Below are 22766 nucleotides of genomic sequence, written 5' to 3'. Positions count from 1 at the left end.
AGTCTCATTAACATTTCTGATTGACATCTTTTTTTTTCTTTTTTTTCTGATTGACATCTTTAAATACTTTCACACCAGCCTGGCAAAATAAGATGTTGGTAGTCAGGAACTGAAAAACCTAGATTGGGAATTAACAGATCTCTGCTCAGAATAAGGCAATCCATTTCAAGAGATAGATTATTTGGACTGGAGAATTTTGCAAAGCTGGTTTACATGAAGATCTTTTGTCCCAAATTCAGACAATTCCTCAAACATGCAAAAGTTGTGGTATAAAATTAATGTTGAAAACAAAAAAACATTGGGTAGAACTTACTAAAATCAGGAGTTCTAATTTGACACCATCTCATCTAAAAGCCTGAAAACCTCAGTTACTAAACTAAATGGCCTTCGGAATCAGTGGTCCCTCTAGGTTGACACACCGAGATCATTAGAGCTTGATATCTAATAACACCAACTCCAATAGATTAATGTAGGGACTTGTCAGATACACTTATGCTATTAAGGGAGCTTGACTTCTTATCTTACCCAAAGCGCTAAGGGTAAAAAGGGATTTTCGAAGTGTATGCATACTACAGCTAATGATGTTCACGACTCAAGTAACACCATTAAACTTTGAAATGGAGGTCTGTATGAATATGGTTACTATCAGGGTATACCCCTGAAGCTTAACAAACTGAGTATTAATATTGAACACAAATCAAAAATCTAGTTAGAAACATTTTATTTAAATGTGCCAAATAAAAACCCACATTTTCAGACCATAGGATGTTAATACATTCAACAAAAATTTATATTATCTTACTGCTGTGAAATTTACAGAGTAATAATCCAAATCCATTTTGATTAGATTGTTGAAATACCCTTCCTAGGTTACACTTTTGACACCACAAATCCCTTATAATAATGTAAACAAAATAACTTTTCCCTAAAAGGTGAACTTGAGAACTTCAGTCCACTCTTTCAGGACTTGCACTTCTTCGCGGACTTCCTGATGGGGAACGACTAAAAAGAAAAACATTAAGTTCGGCACTGATTAGTATTTACTGAAATTTACTCTTCTCATGTACATGTTAGGGCAAAACTCAATTTCAATAAACTCAAAGGTGGCCAAGGGCACTATATAGCAAAAAACGAAAAACCAAAAGATTTACATACAAATCCTTTGTCCCTGTTTAAGATTAGGCTTAATAGCCTCCTTGCTACAATTGCAATTTGAACTCTGGGAGGTTCTGATCATTAAGTAGCAACTAATTAGCAAGATAATATTATAGCTGTAAGATTTCAACATAAACACTTTTCCTTCCTGTGGGTACTTCATATACCTATAATCCCATGTGGAGGAAAAAGCAGGTTTCTTAACATGAAGTTATATAGTTAAAGGTTCACAGCACTAAACATCTTAATAATCATCCTAACATTTCATGGACTAAATATGCATCAAAAATACAAGCTAATGTTGAAGTGGGAAAAGCAATCACCTAAGAAACTTAGTATCTAGTAATATATATAGCACCAATTCTCCAAAGAGCTCAAAGCCTGCAAAAGTAAGCAGTAAGCAAAATAAATTCCGCAGAGGCCACACTTGACAGTTAAGATTTGGCAACAAATTATTTAGCTTACCTTCTTTTTGGAGATGGAGATCTGGACTTTGATCGGCTGTCAAAACATGAGAAATGCTATTAAGAAAAAGTACTAACCAATCCCTTTCTTATAATCACAGTATCATGAAATGAACCCCCAAGTTGCCCTGAGCTTAAAATTAAAAGGTCAGGCTGTATAGTTAAACTGAAGAAGAACCTACCAGTTTTGCAAACAGAAGCCAATCTTGCAATAACTGTTCATAAAATGAGCGAACTGCTTCACTGTATCACAATTAATCTTTACATTCTGCTTTAAGCACAGTTATCTTAGAATGCTTCTCCATGTGCCCATCAGTTCTAACAAGGCCTCTTCATGGAACCCGAGCCAGAAACTTCCTCACTATAGCTTGACATTTCCTTGTCCAGGAAGTCAGCCACAATACGCCGTAAGTGCAGTTCTAAAGTTCAGTTTGCTAATAAGGTACTGTGTCCCACCAACACCTAGGCTTAAAGTTAACATCTGAAATTTCAACAAAACACTTTGATCTCTTTGGATATTGGTGCCATATAACTAGAAGAGCATTAATCAGATTTTTACCCTACCTGCTTCTTGGTCGTGAAAGAGACCTGGATCTTGATCTTGACCTCGACCGTGATCTTAACAAAAGAATAACAAATTACACCCATTAGTTCATAGGAACAATCTTTAAACACTACTGAGCACTTTATGAGGTAAACTAAGAATAGAGAAACTAAAATTAAGCAAGACACAGGGCGCTTGGCTGACTCAGTGGGTTGGGTATGCGACTCAATCTCAGGGGTTGGGAGTAAGAGCCCAAGCTGGGTGTAAAGGTTACCTTATGTGTTTTTTTAATGAAGTATTAAAAAAAAATAAAACCAAGCAAGACACAACTCTTTCCTTACATCATCCTAAGACTAGACGAATAACACTTTCAATAAGCTCTGATATCAAAATAAAGAACCACCATTTCAAATATTTGGTTCTATCATACTCAGTGAAGCTGGGCTGATTATCACAGTTCCTGTACAAAGGTACATTTCTTACAGAGTATACAGTATCAAAGAGAAATTAAAAATGGGTTTTCATTTAAAAGTTTGGTTTAATTCTATCTTGAAAGAATCAAACCAACATCAAACAGACCCCTAAAGAGAGACTTCAATTCTTCTGATAAGCTCAGTATAAAGTCATAACTGGTTCTTAAGACTTTATCCTTAGATCATCAAGCTTTCATGGCTCAGGACCCGCCAATTTGTCAAACTAAATCTGGCTCTAAAATACACACATTGGGGTCCTGCAACCAAATTAAGTGCATTTATGAGTCTACAGCTTTCTCAAGTGAACTTTTTAAAAGTTTAGAACCCCTACATTTAGAGATTTTGTGCTATTATTTAACAGTTAACTCCCAGTGGCATTCCCTACTAGTGACTCAACTGTAGTACGGCCCACTTCTCATTTTCTAGAATCTTACCCACTTCTATCACCTTTAAAGGACTTCCACAAAGGGAATAAAAACAAAATTAAACTAATGTTCTTAGTTTGACTTTTAACTTCTTACATTTTGGTCTAAGTCTCTGGTTAAAAACAGGACACATCTGCTCACATGTACACTACTAAACAACTTCCCATGTTCTCAAATTCACCCCCCATCACTCCAAAAAGGAGAAAATTTATGTTTCAACTGCTTCTAAGTCTCCTCCTGTTCTATTGGGCCTCCTTATCAGAGATCAAGCAACTATCACCTTCGAGAGGTAGCATCATTTACCCAGACAGACATAATCTGGCTCTAGAGTTCAGCAACGTATCTACCCAGAGTGCTCACTGAAGGACTTGAGGATTTGTGCTCTGGACCATCCTCTACCGTGACCTCTCCAACAACCCTTTAAAAATCTGACTGGGCTTTTATCTGTACAATTATGGTAATATCCATTTACAGGTCATGTATAAATTCAACTTTTAGGTCTCAAAATATCTTCTGAAGCAATCCATTTCATTAGGTCTTTAAGACACTCATTGTCTTAAAGTTCAGTCATTAAGACGTGACAATCCAAATACAAATAAGGGAAAAAAAATGTTACATACTGGAAATACCTCGATCCTTTTATAGAACCAGACCTAGATCGTCTGAGTGAAGCTGATCTTGATCTACGAAGAGACACAGATCTTGATCGTCGTGGAGATGCTGATCTTGACCTAAAAAATAAATCAAAGTTTAAGTCTTATGTCCAATTAAAATTTCTTCATTTGGTAAAACTTAAAATTAAGTAATTTTTCCTCACCTCCTTCCCCTGCTCCTGCTTCGTGAGCGAGAGTATCGCCTACCTCTGGATCTCGAATGTGATCTAGACCGTGACCTAATTTTTAAGTTAGAAAATAACAAAATGTTAGATGGTAACTCGTTTTTAGAGTTTGTGTGCCTCTGCTGAAATCAAATCTCAAAACTATTTAAATTTAGGTCTCATTTGGAAATAAACTCTGGGCCTATTAGTTCTTTTTTTTTTTTTTTTTTTTTTACTACCTAAAAAAAGATTTGTTAAAAGCTGAATTACATTTTAGAATTACATAATATAAAACACTGTAATTTGTATTTAAAATAAACCTTGCAAGTTTGCAGGTCGACCCTCTTTGGCCCATGGTCTAGTAGATCTAGACGATCTAGAAGTATCTATAGCCGATCGCTGCATCTAGATGTTTTCTTCAATCTAACGACGATCAAACTGACAGCCAAATGAGCCAGGTGAGGCTTGATTGACGCAAGAAGATTTTTCTAGTTGGGAATGTGGTCAATCTGGTGTTCCTCTTTCTAAACCGGAGGGGGCCCCAATGTAAGCCAAATTTACTGTTACGGCGATCACCGTCTCAAATTTTCTGCCCTTTAAAGAATAAGGTGAAGCTAGGTGTAGATGACTCGAGGGGATCTGGCCTCTTATGCTGATCACCTCAAGGTCTAGGAGGATCTTAATTGTCGGATTTGCAAGGCGCCTCAGCATGATATCATAAGGCTCGTGACATTCTGAATCAAGGCGACTGACTCAAACGAAGAAACCTGAAAGGTTTTGACCAGGTTGATTATTAATATATTAACATTTGTTTAATTAAACAAAAATTGTAAAATACACCTGTACAATTAACATTCAAGTTTATAGAAAAATACTAGTTTGTGCCTTGCTAATAAAAAAATTACTTGATTAACTAGTATACCAACCATTCCTCTATTAAAATAAATACCTGCTTCGCCGCCGGCGGCTATAACGATGACAATCATAAGCATAATGTCCCTTTTCGCCACACTCATAGCATCTATCATTGGGATCAAAGGGACGTCGGGCGGGTGGTCTATCAAAACGAGATCTCCGAGGCATGCCTGTTGATAATTCAACTCTCACTCGGGAACCACAAATCACCCTATAAAAGAAATCAACAAAATTCTAATGCTAAAGAATACACATCACTTCTAGATTTAGAACTTTCCAACCACTCTTTTCCTTCACAGACTTCGGCTATCTTTATAAACCCTTCCAACTCCACCTGTGCCCCCTTCATACATCTTAAAAACATACAGAATCATGATTAGCTATTGCATCTCCTCCAGACTACAGAATCCAAGCTTATCACCTAGCTCAATACCGAGACCAGAGGAATATTCTAATAAACATCAATTTCATAACCATCTTACTTACTTCCCATCCAGGCCTCGCACTGCATCTTCTGCATCTCTAGGATCTTCAAATTCCACAAAGGCAAATCCTGGAGGATTTCTCGCAATCCACACAGTTCTTAAGGGACCATAATAACTGAAAGCCCTTTCTAACTCTCCTTTGCCGGCACCGGTTCCCAGATTACCAACATACACCTTGGTTTCTGTTTAAAAACGCAAATAGAACAATGCATGTTATGCAAAATTTTGCCTAAGCTCGAGTGAATCCTGGGCCCCAAATAGGCCAGTCTTAAGACTGTGCAAAGCTCGTTTAACGCTTTATCAAAGATTTAATTTAGCCTCAAAACCAGCAAAGCCCATTATACTTTGAAAAGCTAGGCGTATGACAAAGATTTTTACATTCTTATAGGGAAATAACCTCCAAAACAGAAGCACAGACACGTGGTAGGATATTCCGAGGCATGGGGCGGGCTCCGCCCCGGCCCCGCCCCCGAGTCCCGGCAGCCCCGGGCGCGCGGGGAGCGCGCGGGCCGGCAGCGTCGGCAGCGGGCGGGCCCCGGCAGGGGCCGGACCGGGAGAGCGGGGCTGCGCCGGCTCTCGTCCTCCGCGGCAACCGCCCCAGGCGCAGGCTCACCCAGACTCCAGCTCCCCGCCCCAGGGCCATAAACCGCGCTCGAAAAAGCTAAAAGAGAAAAGAAACCAGCCGCCAGACGAAAAGATTAGGTCTCCCTTCCCACTCCTCAATTCGACCGATTGTCTGACGAGAATGCGCAGCTCGAAGCTGCCACACTTTTTGTTCAGTCTCAAATTCACCCGATTTTACGGCTGCGACCAGATCTGTCTGCTAAAGTGGCGGGAAAGCACCAAGGAAATGCGCCACCACGGTCGTCAATGTGCGCAAAATGGCAGCCGAGAGCGGGGGGGTGGGGGGGCAGGCGGGCGGCTCGAAGAAGGGCAACAGGGAAACAGGATCGCCGGCCTGCCTCGAGCTGTGGTGGGAGATGAAATCGCCCAAGAATGAATACGGAACCCACCACAGACCTGCACCCGCCATCCCCCGGCTGCCTTCCATACCCCGCCCCCGCGGCCTCCGGCTTCGTATGGTGTGCGCCGAAGCCGCCATTACGCACGCGGAATAACCGTCTCCCAACCGCCGCGCCAACCCCACGGCCTCGCAATACTCACTACGTCCACAGCAACGTCCCTTACCGGGCCCTGGCCTCTTACCTCCTCCATACCGTCCGTAACGCGACATGATGACGGGCCCGCGAGCTCGGCTTTCAGCTCGCAGTGCCCAGGGAGCTAGGAATACAAAAGCTGCAAAACCCCGTCAGTGGCCAACGGTCCCGGCGGCACTACGAGGAAGAGTCTGGGTTCGCGTTTATATACGCGGCGGCTGCGTCTCTCTGCGCATGCGTCATTTCGACGTTCTGCGCGGCACAAAGGAGCTGGGCGGAAACAGTGGAGAAGCGGCGCGGAGGGAACTGAGGAGGCTAAGACGCTGGGAACGGGCGGAGGGATACGTTTCCATGGGAACGTCAGACCGCGCCTGTAAACCTGTAGACTTCCCCGCGGTGTCCCGCCCCCTCCCCTCCCCCCTTTCCTTACCCTCCCCATTTTCCTTCCCTTTTCCTCCCTCCTTTCATTCCCCCCAGTCAAGGGACCCTCAGCTCTAGTAATCTCACTACAGGTACATTAGACCGGCCTTATGAAAGGCTGTAAAATTTAACCGCTGATGTTGCAGCTACCGCCGCCTTTCTGCTGGGGGACCTGGCCTGGACGGCTACACAGTCATCTTTGGGGCTCATCGGAGGTAATCGGGAGTTTGGCCAGGGTGAGAACTCCATGAACCCAGCCATTCTGACTAATGGTCACTGCACCCTGGGCTTCAAGAGGAGTGACACCCCCAGGGACTGCACCGACCCTCCAGCCCCTTCAGAACCAATTTTCACCAACCCTATACGAATTCTTAGGAGTCTGGGGGACAAAGAAATAGAATTCTGTTTCGTTTGCCGGCTATAATGTAACTGTGCAAAAACCCTAAATCCTTAAAGCATTCTAGCTAGTGGCAATTACGAAATTATTTGCATTTGAAGCACAGAGTTAAACTTGTGCTTCCTTTCTAGTGCTTTCTGCTTTGTATTGTGGTAACACATCTCATCCACTAATACTGATATCCTGAGGAGTGGGACTTGAAGCTGTCTATGAGTAACAGCCTTGCTGCTCAGCCACTCTCTATATAAAATAAATGTAAACTTTTTCTTTACATAGAATCGCTTAAAATTCAGTTTTGATTTTTTAATTTTTATTAAGCTTAGTTGACAATGTTATATTAGTTTCACTAGTACAACGTAGTGTTTCAATAATTCTTTACTTGATGTTTGCGGTTAAGTGTAGTCACCATCTGTCACCCATACAACATTATTGCAATATTATTGACTATATTTCCTAATATTCCTTTTCAGTTTTGATTTTACAATGTATTTGCCAAATACCAAGTCTACAAATACAGATTTAACTTCTTTTTCACCAGCCACACACAAAAAAGACTTTACACCATAAATACTTGGAATATATGAGTTAGAATTGCTGCACATGAAAGACGAAATCCTTAGATATTTGTATCTCTATGTTTCTCATCTGTAACTTCACATGATGTATATACATGTATGATACAGAGTACAGGAGAAAGGAAATTTCGTTGTTGAATGAAGTATGGATCCTCTCTTGACAATGCTACAAATTCATACACTTTTTTTCAGATTTATCAAATTATGGAAAGAATATATCCATTGCAAAAAAAATTCTATCAGAAAACTGAAGTTATATAGAATATGTTATATTTGTTCTCATTTTTTCTTTTTTTTTTTAAAGATTTTATTTATATATTTATCAGCATAAGCAGGGGGAACCACAGGCAGAGGGAGAGCTGACCCGAATGTGGGACTTGATTCCAGGACTCTAGGAGCATGGCTGGAGCTGAGTGCAGACATTTAAGTGGCTGAGCCACCCGGGGCACCCCAGTTCTCCTTTAGTTTTATTGATTTTTGTTTACCACTTAACTGGGTTCTTCTCAAAGGATTAAAATGATAAAGATCTTTTTATATACTTCCTGGAAGACAGAGTATCAATTCTGTAAAGGCTCACTAATTTGACTTTCTTCTATTAAGAAATTATGGGGACGCCTGGGTGGCTCGGTCTATTCAAGCAACTAACTCTTGATTTTGCCTCAGGTCATGATCTCAGAGTTTTGAGATCAATCCCACCTCAAGCTCCATGCTGGGTGAGAAGCCTGCTTAAGATTCTCTCTCCCTCTATTCCTCCCACCTCCCTCTCAAAGGAAAAAAAAAAAAAAAGAACTTATGAAAAGTGCTGTTGCACAAAGAAAGCATAGGTAACTTATTGAAAGATAGTACTTAGGCTACAATATGAATGAAACATAGTACTACTAGGCTACAATAAATGTTTTTTGTTTCTGAATACAAAGTCTATTGTACTAAAGAGAACTTTTTTCCCCTAAGATTTTTATTTATTTATTTATTTATTTATTTATTTATTTATTTATTTATTTGACAGAGATCACAAGTAGGCAGAGAGGTGGGGGGAAGCAGGTTCCCTGCTGAGCAGAGAGCCCAATGCGGGGCTCGATTCCAGGACCCTGAGATCATGACCTGAGCTGAAGGCAGAGGCTTAACCCTCTGAGCCACCCAGGTGCCCCACTAAAGAGAATTTTGAAGATGTAATACTGTAAAAAATATGAAAAGAAGCAGTTTTCCAACTTGTAACAAACTGCTTTCAAGCACATTAAAGGAAAATGGGTAAACCTTGACGGGCTTGCCTTTCTCTCTAGAAACAGGTGCTTTGGTAAATCTAATTATAGGTTATTTATCTCTGTTAGAAGAGGACCGATTCCAGGCAGGGCTTTGCTATTCTAGGTACCTTGAAAAAACAGTAGTTCTGCGTAGTATTTTCATACACTATTCTACTGAGCACTCTTTCTCTAAGAAAACATAACCAGTTCTTTTCACTAAATGTGAATCCAAATCAGGAAGATATTATTGTACAGAGTACTTTAATTCCCACTGATTCTTTTGAAATCAGTTTCAGCCACATAAACTTCTGTCCATAGCATTGTGAGTTAAATTAAGATCATGTTCCCAGATTCAAATGGAATATAAATGCTGTTTAATTCAACAAATATTCTAAGCTTTTTCTAATATGAAATATTAAGTAATTCTTAATATCTTACTGTAATATCTTACTTACTTAATATCTTACTTAATATCTTACTGTTGTTAAATATTTATTATATTATTAGTTTAGGAGAGGGTGAGTTACTTCTTAATCCTTTTACAGCAGCTTTCAAAATTTATCTGCATTTCCTAGATTTAGTTTTTCTAGAGAAGCATTAAAGAAAAAGTTCACTCTTATTTTCTTCTCCATTTCAGTTTCACTTTTAAATCACTGTCACTATTTTAAGCTTGTATGTGAATACCGTAAAACAAAAAAAAATTTAGAACCTTTTGCACATGTATCTATTTTTAATGTAAAGAAATAGTCTGTACATCTAAACACTAGTCTTTTAAATACGTATTTATTATGTGCTGTGTATATATATATATATATATGTCTTATGGGTCAGTCCCAACAGCTATATTCAACTACAACTTGCTTTTCTTTTTTCAACCTTTCATAATCTTCAGTTCCCTCTACAATGCTCTTACAATTCTCAGAATCATGTTTATAATTCTTTCTTATTGTATAAAGAAATTAACTTTTCATTAGCCAAGTACTGGACTGTGATCAGTACTGAAGGATGGAGATGGGGATGGGGGAGCAACAGTTAAAGAATGCCAGTGCTTTAACCAACCTCAAAGAGTGAAACCAGGAAGAGCGAAAATGTGATGCAAGAGTGATCCACTGATACAAATATTTCCTAAATAGGTGGCTGAGGTGTATAAAACAGTCTAGGCAGAATGAGGCTTTCTGAAGAATGCCTGATTGTATTAAAAAGTATGAAACTGTAGAACCATCAAACACTGTTCAATTATGTTGTTCCTTATCTAAAGAAAGAATATTAAGGAAAGGGACTTGGTCAGCTTGTTGTCTTAACTAGAGAAAGCTAGACTGGCTTGGATGGAGTTTAGCTGTTCATTCAGCACTATCTGAGGAGAGAACCTATGTTATTAGCCATCCCTCAGCTATACTTAAAGATTACTGCTCAAGACCATTGACTTCTCTTATTTGATGTTTTGATGCTGATCTTTTAATCCCTGGAAATGAATATCATCTACTGTAAGTTAATAAAAATAATTTTTGTTCATGAATTCTTTCCTTAAAACAGGTGTAATAGGGGCACCTGGGTGGCTCAGTGGGTTAAAGCCTCTGCCTTTGGCTCAGGTCATGATCCCAGGGTCCTGGGATCGAGCCCTGCATCAGGCTCCCCAGGAGCCTGCTTCCTCCTCTCTCTTTGCCTGCCTCTCTGCCTACTTGTGATCGCTGTCTGTCAAATAAATAAAATCTTTATAGAAAACAAAAAAAACCCAGGTGTAATATACTTTTAGGTAGGTATAATATAGTATAGTATAACATAGTATAGTATAATGATTAAGGTAGATGGGTGTAGTGTAATGATTAAGAGCATAAACTCATGGAGTGTGATAGTTGGGTTTGAAGCTTGGCTCCACGATTTAATAGCTGCCTACCCTTGACCAAGTTGTTAATCTCCTGGTACTGCAGCTTCCTCATCTGCAAAATGGAGTTGTTGTTAGGATTAGATGAGGTAAATCAAGCAACTAACATTGCCCAGTGTCTAGCACATTCTGAGTACTCAATAAATGTTAGCTGTTAGGAGAATGAAGAAGAGCGGGAGTTGCCGAGGTTTGACTAACCTTTGTCAGTTGCTAAAAGTTTGACATGACCTGGGTACATTGACAAAAATGAAGCTCTGTTTCTGCAAAGCTGGGGTCTAGACCCTGAAACACAGTGACCAGCCTCAAGTGGCCATTCCTAAGACATCTTTGTCTCTTCACTCATTGACTTCTAAGTGAAATTATCACTTTTCTTCTTTGACCCTATCCACACAGACAAAAACAATCTGATACTTATAAAAAGCAACAAGGCAGAAAAAGAAATTTTCTTCATGAAAAGTGAATCTACAGGAATCCCAAAATCAAATCCTAAAGGTTCTATGCAAAGGCATTTGCCTATGGAATGTAGAGATACATGTTCATGAACAATGGGGAAGTTGTTGCTTTTTATTACAAAGTCTTTGAGGCTATTTTTTTTTTCTTTTTGAGAGAAAGAGCGGGAGAGGGGCAGAATGTGAGGGAGAGAGAGAATCTCAAGCAGGCTCCATGCCCAGCTTGGAGCCCAACTCAGGGTTCAATCTCATGACCCTGAGATCATGACCTGAGTGGAAACTGGGTCAGACACCTAACCAACTGAGCCATCCAGGTGCCCCCTTGAAGCTAATTTCTATAAGATTAAGTATACCTTTTTTTTTCATTTATTTATTTGACAGACAGAGATCACAATAGGCAGATAGGCAGAGGGGTGGGGGGAAGCAGGCTCTCCGCTGAGCAGAGAGCCCGATGCGGTGCTCGATCCCAGGACCCCGGGACCATGACCTGAGCTGAAGGCAGAGGGCTTAACCTCCTGAGCCACCCAGGCGCCCCTACCATTTTTTTTTTTAAAGAAAATAGAAAAGTTATTCCCAAGTCAATGACAAATGGATACATACACCATGACCCAAAGAGATAACTAAGAAGCAGTTTTAGAGGTGCCTACATGGCGCAGTCAGTTGAGCATCTGCCTTTGGGTGGGGCCCTGATCTCGGGGTCCTGGGATCAAGCCCCAGGTCAGGCTCCCTGCTCAATGGGGAGTCTGCTTCTCCCTCTCCTCCTGCCCAGTTCGTGTTCTCTCTCTCACACACAAAATCTTTTTTTTTTTTTTAAAGAGAAGTGATTTGAAACACATAGGGAAATGAGAAATTTTATTGAATCATTAGTCTAACCACCTCATTTTCAAATGAGACTAAGACCTAGAATTATAACACAGTGAAGTACAGTGGTTCTCAAATCTTGCCACAGGGACTATCAGAACTTTGATAAAAATATCTCCAATTTCAGAAAACTAGGAATGACTGCCAATGACTCTTGGGAAGAACCATCTTTCATTCTGTGAATATGTCTTAATTTTTTAAGTGTTCCTCCCCCCCTTTTAAAATTTATTTATTCATTTGAGAGAGAGAGTGACAGAGAGCACAAGCCGGGGGAAAGGCAGAGAGACAGGAAGAAGCAGAAGACTCTGCCCAGCTGGGAGCCCAGTATGGGGCTCAATCCTAGGACCTGGAGATCATGACCTGAACCAAAGGCAGAGGCTTACCCATATAAGCTACCCAGGTACCCCATTCCCCCCGCTTTTTAATGAAAGGATGCTAAGAGTTATTTTTTTTTTAAATCTTATGTTTCTTTTTCTTCCTTTAAGTTTATTTTTAGTAATCTCTACACCCAAGTTGGGGCTCGAGCTCACAACCCTGAGATCAAGAGTCAGCATGCTCCTCTGACTGAGACAGCCTGGCACTCTTCTTCATGGTTTCTTGGTAGAGAAAAGTTTGTGGGGGTGCCTGGGTGGCTCAGTTGGTTGGGTGTCTGCCTTTGGCTCAGGTTGTGATCCCAGGATCCTGGGACAGAGCCCCACGTCTGGCTCCCAGCTGAGTAGAAAGCCTGCTTCTCTTTCTCTGCCTGCTGCTACTCCTGCTTGTGCTTTCTTTCCGTCAAATGAATAAATAAAATCTTAAGAGAAAGAAAGAAAGAAAGAAAGGAAGGAAGGAAGGAAGAAGGAAAGAAGGAAGAGAAAGAAAGAAAGGAAAGAAGAAAGAAAGAAAAAGTTTTTTTAGATCTACCTAGTTGCCAAAATCCAAGTCTGGAATCTCTAGTTAAGAACAAAGTATGACAGGGTTCCTGGCTGGCTCAGTCAGTAGAGGATATAACTCTTGATCTCAGGGTCTTGACTTCAAGCCCCACCTTGGGCACAGAGCTTACTTAAAAAAAAAAAAAAGAAGAATGACTCCACCCAGTAAAAAATAGAAAAAAAACCCTACAGAAACAGACAAGAAAAGAAGAACCACAAAGAAAAAAATGTCTATCCTTACTAAAAATGCAAATTAAGACAACATGCTATTTTTTTCAGGAGTACAGTGAAATTGGCACTTATACGCAGTAATGGGAATGTGAAATAATACCATACATTTGAGGGTCAACTTTGCACTATGTTGTTTCCTTCTTTTACGAAGCACTTTTATAGCCTATACACCCCCCCACACACACACTTTAGAATATACAAAATTTAATTCTTCCAAAATATCCTTTAACTTTTTACTAATTCAGATAAAACATTTATAATTAGCATATAATTTTTTAAAGATATTATTTATTTTTTTGACAAGAGATCACAAGTAGGCAGAGAGGCAGGCAGAGAGAGAGGAGAAAGCAGGCTCCCCACAGAGCAAAGAGTCAGACGTGGGGCTCGATCCCAGGACCCTGGGATCACGACCCGAGCTGAAGGCAGAGGCTTTAGCCCACTGAGCCACCCAAGTGCCCCTATCATTAGCATATAATTTAAATTTTTTTTTAATTTCAACAAGGCTCCATGCCCAACATGGAACTTGAACTCATGACCCTAAGATTAAGAATCACATGCTCTACCAAAGGGCCAGTCAGGCATCCCAATTACTATGTAATTTTGATATAGTACAGAGTATGGTCGCCTGTGTGACTGATCTTTCTTTGGCAAAACAGTCCCCAGCAATTTGCACCTCATTGGTATGGAGTATGATTCCCCACAGTCCATGATCACTGTCTCAGCCTGTGTTTACAGCCATATTCCAACATGAATATGAATTGGAAAAAGTATTGAGTTGGGAAGACAGGCAACATATGTTCTCATCTTTTTTGTTGTTGTTGTTCTCATCTTTATTATCAACTAATCGTATTATCTTAGATGTGTTACAGACTTTCTGGGCCTCATTTTTCTCTCATATCAAAAGAGGGCTCTAGCTCCCAATGATCTTACTAAATGTTGGTATTCACTGAGTATTTACTATGTGCCAGACATTATACTTAGTGTTTTACATATGTTAACTCCTTTTTTTCACTTTATAAATAAAAGCAATCTGCTCACTTCTGAACAAACCTCTGCCTCTTCCCTTATGCCATTATCCTTATAATATTAATATTCCTTCATTGTTTCTATGACCAGTCTAGTCCTACCTATGATAGTCCTACTCATACTTAAAAACTTAGCTTAACTGTATTACTTCCTAGAACCAGAGAAATTAAATTATTTGCCCAAGGCCATCCAGCTACCTCTTTGATGAATATAGTCTGAGTTAATGAAAAGAGCAATGGCCTAGGACTTAGAAGACTTGAAATTGAATCCTGTCTCTCCAATTTACTACTTGGTTTTAGAAAAAACACTTAAGTGTTTTAGACATTTGTTGTCTCATTTGTATTCATTCATGTAATATATGTTCAAGCATACTTTGAAAAATGATTCAAAGCTAATAATCATAATCCAATTCAAAATTTTGAGTTATTTTGGATAGCAGTGTTGTATGCTCTTCTGTACTTAGCTCAATTATTCCATTAGGTTATATGGATAAGATTATTCATTATCCAGGGATGCCTGGTTGGCTCACTCAGTTAAGCATCTGCTTTCATTTGGCTCAGGTCATGATCTTGGGGTCCTGGGATTGGGCCTTGTGTTGGCCTCTCTGCTCAGTGGGGAGTCTCCTCCCTTTCCCTCTGTGTGCTCTCTCTCTCAAATAAATAAATCCTTTAAAAAAGATTATTAATTATCCATGTAATATTAAATTGAGAATGTAAAAACTTTCTTAAATTATAAAAAATAATTTACTTTTGCTATAGAAAATGGAAATATAGAAAAGCAGAATGAAAAAAAAACCAATAAGCCTACATGGTTTAACTTTCCCAGTAAAATATTTGTCTTGTTCACTGCTGTAGACCAAGCATCTTAGAACAGTGCCAGGTACAAAGTAGATGTTCAATAAATAATTGCCAAATGACTTATTTATTTTTTTAAGATTTTATTTACTTATTTGACAGAGAGAGAGAGAGAGAGAGAACATAAGCAGGGGGAGAGGCAGAGCAAGAAGCGGGCTTCCCACTGAGCAGGGAGCCCTACCAGAGCCAAAGGCAGATGCTTAACTTTTTGGGGGCAGTCCGGGTGGCTCAGTCAGATAAACATTTGCCTTTGGTTCAGGTCATGATGCCAAGGTCCTGGGAATGAGTACTGCACAGGGCTCCTTGTTCAGCAGAGTCTGCTTCTCTCTCTACTCTTCCCCACTGCTCATGATCTCTTTTTCTCAAATAAATAAAATCTTAAAAAGAAGAAGTTTGGGGTGCCTGACTGGCTCAGTCAGAAAAGCATGTGACTCCTCATCTTTGGGTTGTGAGTTCAAGCCCCACACTGGGTACAGAGATTAAATAAATTTTTAAAAAATTAAATAAAATTAAACAAACAAATAAGTTAGCTCATGCTGTACTGTTGACTAGGACTGTGAGCTCTGCAGTCCAACCACCTGGCTTTGAATCCTATTCTCCCTACACACACCAACTATAATTTTGGGCAAGTCACTTAATTTCACTGGGATTCAGTTTCCCAATATGTAAGAGAAATGACAATAATACCCACTTCATCCAGTTGTGAGAAGTATATGATATAAGCCTGCAAAATTATAGGCTTTTTTTCCTGATTACAAGTATCAGGTTGATTGTGGAAATTATATAATAGCACAAATACCAGGCTGTGAATTTTGTGAGGGCAGGGTCCAAATCCATCTCATTAACTATAGTATACCTAGTTCCTAGCATAGTCGGTATCATAGGGTAGGTGCTTAATAGCTACTGAATGTTGTTAAATAAAGATATAAATGTTATCCTTAATCCCACCACTCAGATATAACCATTATTAATAATCTGAAATTTATAGTTCTAATTTTTATCTATGCATATATCACTTTGGAAAAAAATTATATCACATAGTTTCATAAAAACCTTCTGTTTTTTACTTAGTATACGTGTTGGTTAATTTTATGACTCAACATGACCGCTCCACAGGACCAGACATTTGGCCAAATATTATTCTGGGTGTGTCTGTGAGGGTGTTTGGATGAGATTAGCATTTGAATCAGTAGACTGAATAAAGCAGATTGTCAGTTCCTCCTCTGTGACTGCCTGAGCCTGGACATCAGTCTCTTCCTGCCTTAGGGCTATAACTGAAATATTGGCTCTTTCCGGATTTTGAGCCTGTTGCCTTTCAGATAGAATCTATACCATTGGCTCTTGGGTCTTTCAGCTAGTCAATTACAGATTTGGAGACTTCTCAGCCTCCAGAATTACATGAACCAATTCCTTATTTTATATATTATTTTGTATATACCTGGCATTGGTTATGATTCTCTGCAGAACGCGGACTAATACAGTGTATTACACCAAAAACAATTTCCCAAGTCCTTAAATATTCTACAACATTATAATGTTTGCAATAGTATTCCATTTCATTAGTATCCACTACTGTTAGAAATTTACATGCTTTTCATTTTTTGTATTATAATGCTGAAGTGTATATACCTTCTATAGATATTTATGTATATCCCTGATTGTGTCCTTAGAATAATTCCATAAGTGCAATTACTGGGTCAAAGAGTGTAAAAAAAAAAAAAATGTAAAAGCTCAGGTACCAAGGTGGCTCAGTCAGTTAAGCGACTGATTCTTGATTTCAGGGTTGTGGGACCAAGCCCCATGACAAGCACCACCGGCAAGCCCCTGTCAGACTTCATGCTCAGTGGGGAGTCAGCTTTGGGATTCTCACCCTCTCCTTCTGCCCTTCCCCCTAACCCTCCTAAAATAAATAAATCTTTTTTAAAAATGTAAAAGTTGGGGCACCTGGGCGGCCCAGTGGGTTAAGCCTCTGCCTTAGGCTCAGGTCATGATCTCCGGGTCCTGAGATGGAGCCCTGCATTGGGCTCTCTGCTCAGTAGGGAGCCTGCTTCCCACTCTCCCTCTGCCTGCCTCTCTGCCTACTTGTGATCTCTCTCTGCCAAATAAATAAATAAAATCTTTAATAAATAAATAAATAATAATAAAAAATATAAAAACTTTTAAAACTTCTTGCCAAATAGCTCTCCAAAATGATTGCAGCCACTTAAATACCCACCAACCAGTCCACAAAGGTAGTTGGTTTTCTGCACCTTCGTTAACACTGGATCAATTTTTTTTAATCTGCCAAATTTCACTTTTAAGATGGATATGTTATTTTTTAAATTTGCATTTTTTTATTTACAATGAGATTCAACATTATGCTTACTGGCAGTTTGTCTATGTCCTTTGTTGATTTTTCTGTTGGGGTGTTTTTTCTAGCTTAGCGATTCTTAGGATATCTTACTATATTAAGGACATCAACTCTTTGTAGTATTCACTGGTATATTTTTCTGAATCTCATAGTTTTAACGGTTAAATGATTACTTCATCTTGAATTTATCTTAGTATATATAAATTGGAAACTGTTATTAGTCATTCAATAAATGGTAATTTAATGACTAAGTGCTAGTCATTGTACTTGGTGATGAAGGTAGATATAAAAGATGCTGAAAGAAGACAGATATTTAAAATATATATATATATGTATATATATATATATAGCAAGTGTTGGGTTAGAGGTAAGTACAAAGCATCATGGGAACACACAGATGTTCGCTTATCTTAGACTGAAAGAAGAGATCAAGAGATTCTCATATCTTCTACATCTCTGCTCAAATGTCACCTTACTGGGGAGGCTTGCCCTGACTACCCTACATAAAATACCAAGTACCACACACCCCATCACTCTTAAAATTCCCTACTCTGTCTTAAGCTGTCTTATTCTTCCTCATAGTGATATATCAACTGCTGACATGTTATTCATTTATTTATTGTTTTCCTCCCCATCACAGCATCCCTCTCCCTGCCAGAATGCCCCTCCCCTAAGAAAATCAGTTCCATGGGATTCAGGTCTTTGTTTTGTTCACTGCTATATCCCCAGCACCGAGAACAGTGCTCAGTCTATTGAAGGAGTTCAATTCAATTTGTAGTAAATGAAGGACAGAAAGGAAGGCTCTTCTCTTGTTAGTGCAAGAGACTTTTCTTCTTATCCGAGGATTTTCCTCCCTGCCTCTGTGCTCTGTGCTTCCCTCTCTGCCTCTTCTTCATTGAATATTCCTTTCTGAACCTTCAACTCTCCCTCTCCCTTTTACTCAAGTCCCTGCTTGACTGATCTTCCCAGCTCAATATTAGTGTTCCCTAATCCCTTCTCACTAGACTGATCCCTTTTTTTTAAAGATTATATTTTTAAGTAACCTCTACACCCAACGTGGGGCTTGAACTTACAACTCTGAGATCAAGAGTGGCATGCCCTACCAACGGAACCAGTCAGGCACCTTGCTAGATTGAACCTTTTAAAAGTAGATAAGCAGAGAGAGGTAAAGAAGACATTTTAGACAGAACATTATAAGCAAAAGAATGATAGAATGACTCCACTGCAATCACCAAAAGCTGTGGGACTCCTGCACACAGCAGCCTGCATCCCAAACCTCATTTAAAACAATTCAGTGTGCACCTGCTTTATGTCAGGCTATGGGGGGATGTGTATAGATTAATGTATTGAGTATTTACTATGGATGCCAGGTACTATCCTGACCGCTTTACATATATTAATTTACCTAATTCTCCCAACCACTCTTCGGTAGAAGTACTATTATTCCCTATTTGCAGTTGAGAAACAGAGGCACAGTAAAGTCAAGCAAGTGGAGAATCAGGTTCAAACCTAAGCAGTCTAACTTCACAGTCTATGCATTTTACCATATTATACCATTTTACCATATTATAACCTTGTTAAAGAAGAATGTCCAGGGTGATTTGGAGGACAACAGAGAGGTACTGCCTTCAGCAAAGTAGATCTGACAGGGTTTGGTCACTGATGGATATGGGAGGAGGGAAAAAAGAGAGAGAGATCTAGTGTGGATGATGGTACCAATCATCTAAAGAGGGAATACAAGAGTTGGAAGAGGAGGAGATGGCCTTAGGGGTCAATAAATAACATGCCTTTTCCTGCCTGAGTTCAGAACCCACAGGATATAGATGCAAGAGGCAGAAGGACACCAAAACATGACCTTTTTGATTAAATTGATAGTTACTGTGATTTCACGTGTGATGTGCTGCCAAGTGGGCTCACTGATGCTTTATCCCCTAATTAAACATTTACCCACCTGGTCCCAGGCACAGCTAGAGAGCAGAAAACTCTACCTGGTTTTTGGTTTCAGACTTTGAACAGCCAATTCCAAAAGGAGGAATTCAGAAGGCACAGAGCAACATTCTTCCAGGTTCTTTTATCAGCTCTCAGCAGAAAAGTCCCCTTATGGGAACATTAAGAACAAGGACACTTGTCGGGGAGGGGGTTAGGAGAGGTTGGTAAAAGAATACACATTTTCAGTTATAAGATGAATAAAGTCTGAGAATCTACTATATAACATGGTGACTATAGTTGATTACACCATATTATATAACTGAAATCTGCTGAGAGTAGAAAAATGTTCTCATCCCCCCCGAACCATCATATCATAGATTTTAAATATCTTACAATTTGTCAATTTTATCTCAATAAAACTTTTAAGGCAGAATAAGCCTTACCCCATCAACATTTCTTTTTTTTTAAAGATTTTATTTATTTATCTGACAGAGAGATCACAAGTAGGCAGAGAGTCAGGCAGGGAGAGAGGGGGAAGCAGGCTCCTGCTGAGTAGAGAGACTGATGTGGGGCTTAATCCGGGGCTCAATCCCAGGACGCTGGGATCATGACCTGAGCCAAAGGCAGAGGCTTAACCCACTGAGCTACCCAGGCGCCCCCCATCAACATTTCTGAAAACATATATGATTGATACAAGAGTTTTTTGTTTACAAAGGACTTACTTCACATGTTTCCTATGTATTACAGATGATTTGAACTTCTTAGAAATACCTCTTAGGTAAATAAAATGATCTTTCTCGCCCTCCCCCTTTGTCTGGTATAGATGAAGATATCGTAATGCTGCACCCACACTGTTAGTCTGTCTGCCTCCATTGTTACAGCGACGCCTCAGGCTGTAGAAGGGAGCCCCGTCCGGAGAGCAGGAGTGACCCTCACTGCGGCTGCGTCACTCCCCTTCAGCTACTGCCCATCTCTTAAGCAGGGAAGCAAATATGTCATTTACTCTAAGTAAAAGAGAAAATGATAAGGGGAGTAACCTTACATCATTCACTCTAAGTAAGGCAGAAAATGAGGAGGACAAGTTTGAAGACGCCTATGAAGTTATCCCCGCAGCAACAACAATGACTCTAACCTCTTCCCTGGAAGAATGCACAACTGGATTGTATTTATTTCTGAATAACAGATTCTCAGAGGCCATAGATCTCATTCATCCGTGGTCGAAAAACAGTATCTACCATGCCCTGATTTATAACATCCTTATGGTTGTCAAGGCCATCTTGACTGTTGATCCCTTAGATCTACAGACTGGAATGACTACCACAAAGGAGGCTTTGAAAACCTGTAACAGTTTCCGAAGAAAATCTAGAATGACAAGTTTTTCTCATCTCGTGAGTAAACAGGGAATAAAGGCTATCAAAGAGGAGGAATTGCATGCGGAAATCTGCTATGCTGAGTGTTTGATTCTGAGAGCCACCATCACATTTATACAGGATGACAGTACGTTTGGTCTTCTTAAAAGTGCAATCAACATCGGGTTAAGTTATCAAATATACAAAGACTGTCAGCAAGTATTAACACAGATAACTTACAACCACAGCAAAACCTACCAACACCTGGTTGGAGGAGTAAAATTTGGATTTGGAGCATTCAACCTGATATTATCGCTTGTGCCACCAAAGACCCTTAAACTGCTCAATATTGCTGGATATTCTGGTGATAAGGAGGTGGGCCTGACTTTGCTTCATGAGAGTGCATCCGAATCCCATATAAATAATATCTTAAGTGTTTTGACTCTCCTCTTTTACTACAGTTATATCTATACAGCTGTTGGTGTTGAAAAGGGTCAGAATTCCGCTGTGGAGGACCTCTTCCTAATCTACCTCCAGAAATTTCCAAACTGTGTCATACTTAAATTTTTTCATGCACGTTTTAGTATGCTGAAAGGAAACTTTGAAAACGCACAGTTAGTATTAGAGGAGTGCATTTTGATTCAAAATGAATGGAAGCAGGTTCATCACCTGTGTTACTGGGAACTCATGTGGTGCCACGTTTTTCTGCGGAATTGGAAGCAGGCTTACCGCTATGCTGATCTACTGTATCATAACAGCAAGTGGTCCAAGGCAATATACATGTACAGTAAAGCTATGCTACATGCTCTGCTTCCTTCGGAGTCTGTCAGATCAGGGAGTGAGGACATAAACTCTCTCTTCTTAAAAGTGGATAGTTTGAGAATCAAAATCTTGGGAACTTCTGTGCCAATAGAAAAATTTGCTGCTGAGAAGGGTCAGCGCTATGGCACTACCACGGGCTGGTTCACAGCCCAGCCCATCCTGGAATTCATTTACGTCTGGAGTGGTTTCCGTGTAATGAGCAAAAAATTAGACCTTATATCAAGCTGGCTCTCGATAATTAATAGAGGACAAGACGTTTTACGAGAAAATCCAAATAAAGAGTATGGCATAGATGACATCAGTTTGTTAAATTTATTGAAAGGTCTATGCCTGAAACACTTGGGCAGATATTCGACAGCTGAACAGTACTTTCATCGTGTCATTCAGAAGGAGAAATTGTTAAAATATGACCACTACTTAGTGCCGTATGCTTATTATGAACTAGGAATTCTTCACTATCTAAAAGGAGATTATGACAGTGCAACAAAAAACCTAGACAACATAAAAAACTACAAAGACTATTCCATGGAAGCCCGATTACAGTTCAGGGCTCACATAGCTCTTGAGCAAATAGCCAAAGAAAAGTGACGGTTTTGACACAAAGTGTGGTTTTGTTTATTATAAGTGAAGTATCTGCAATCGGCAAGGTAATTAAGAGAAAAATCATCTCTTTGCGGAAGAAATCCAAGAAGAGGCAGCTGCTAAGAATCTGATCAGTAAGAAGTAAGAAAGGAACTGGCCATTACTTTTCCCTCTTTCCTTCTCCTTACCTATAAAATGGAATGTCTTAGACTGACATATGGAGTCATGCACATTCTTGAAAAAGAAAAGGCAAATGATGTACAGTTGACCCTTGAACAACACAGAGATTATGGGTGCTGACGCCCATGCAGTCAAAAATCTGCATGTAACTTCTTACTCCCCCAAAACTTAACCACTAATAGTCTACTGTTGACCAGAAGCCTTATCAATAACAGTTGATTAACATATTTTTGTATGTTGCATGTATTACATACTGTGTTCTTATAATAAAG

The 22766-nt window shown here is 39.6% G+C and overlaps 2 protein-coding genes across 5 annotated transcripts; one reads left to right on the top strand and one right to left on the bottom strand.

Moving 5' to 3' along the window:
• Nucleotides 1-704: 704 nt before the first annotated feature.
• SRSF7 (serine and arginine rich splicing factor 7) lies at nt 705-6711 on the bottom strand. 4 transcript variants are annotated; one of them, XM_080814579.1, is made up of 8 exons: nt 6485-6711; nt 5280-5460; nt 4828-5004; nt 3879-3953; nt 3682-3792; nt 2184-2237; nt 1621-1656; nt 705-1002 (listed from the first exon to the last, which is right to left on the bottom strand). In XM_080814579.1, exons 1-8 carry the CDS (start codon nt 6510-6512, stop codon nt 948-950), a joined length of 717 nt encoding a protein of 238 aa, XP_080670705.1. In that variant the 5' UTR covers nt 6513-6711; the 3' UTR covers nt 705-947. The 4 variants fall into 4 exon arrangements, with proteins under 4 accessions (XP_080670705.1, XP_080670706.1, XP_080670707.1 ...); XM_080814580.1 differs by having other exon boundaries at nt 3691-3792; nt 6485-6616; XM_080814581.1 differs by lacking the exon at nt 1621-1656 and having other exon boundaries at nt 6485-6671.
• Nucleotides 6712-20553: 13842 nt separating this feature from the next.
• Nucleotides 20554-22320, top strand: LOC308349717 (tetratricopeptide repeat protein 39B-like; the record flags this gene model as incomplete). Its single annotated transcript, XM_080814519.1, has 1 exon — nt 20554-22320. The coding sequence occupies one exon, from the start codon at nt 20554-20556 to the stop codon at nt 22318-22320; it is 1767 nt and encodes a 588-aa protein (XP_080670645.1).
• Between the last annotated feature and the right edge of the window lie 446 nt (nt 22321-22766).

This window comes from Martes martes (assembly GCF_963455335.1).
Source record: "Martes martes genome assembly, chromosome: 9".
In the NCBI taxonomy this organism is placed as follows: Eukaryota; Metazoa; Chordata; class Mammalia; order Carnivora; family Mustelidae; genus Martes; species Martes martes.
This window is presented reverse-complemented; position numbering and strand designations above follow the sequence as displayed.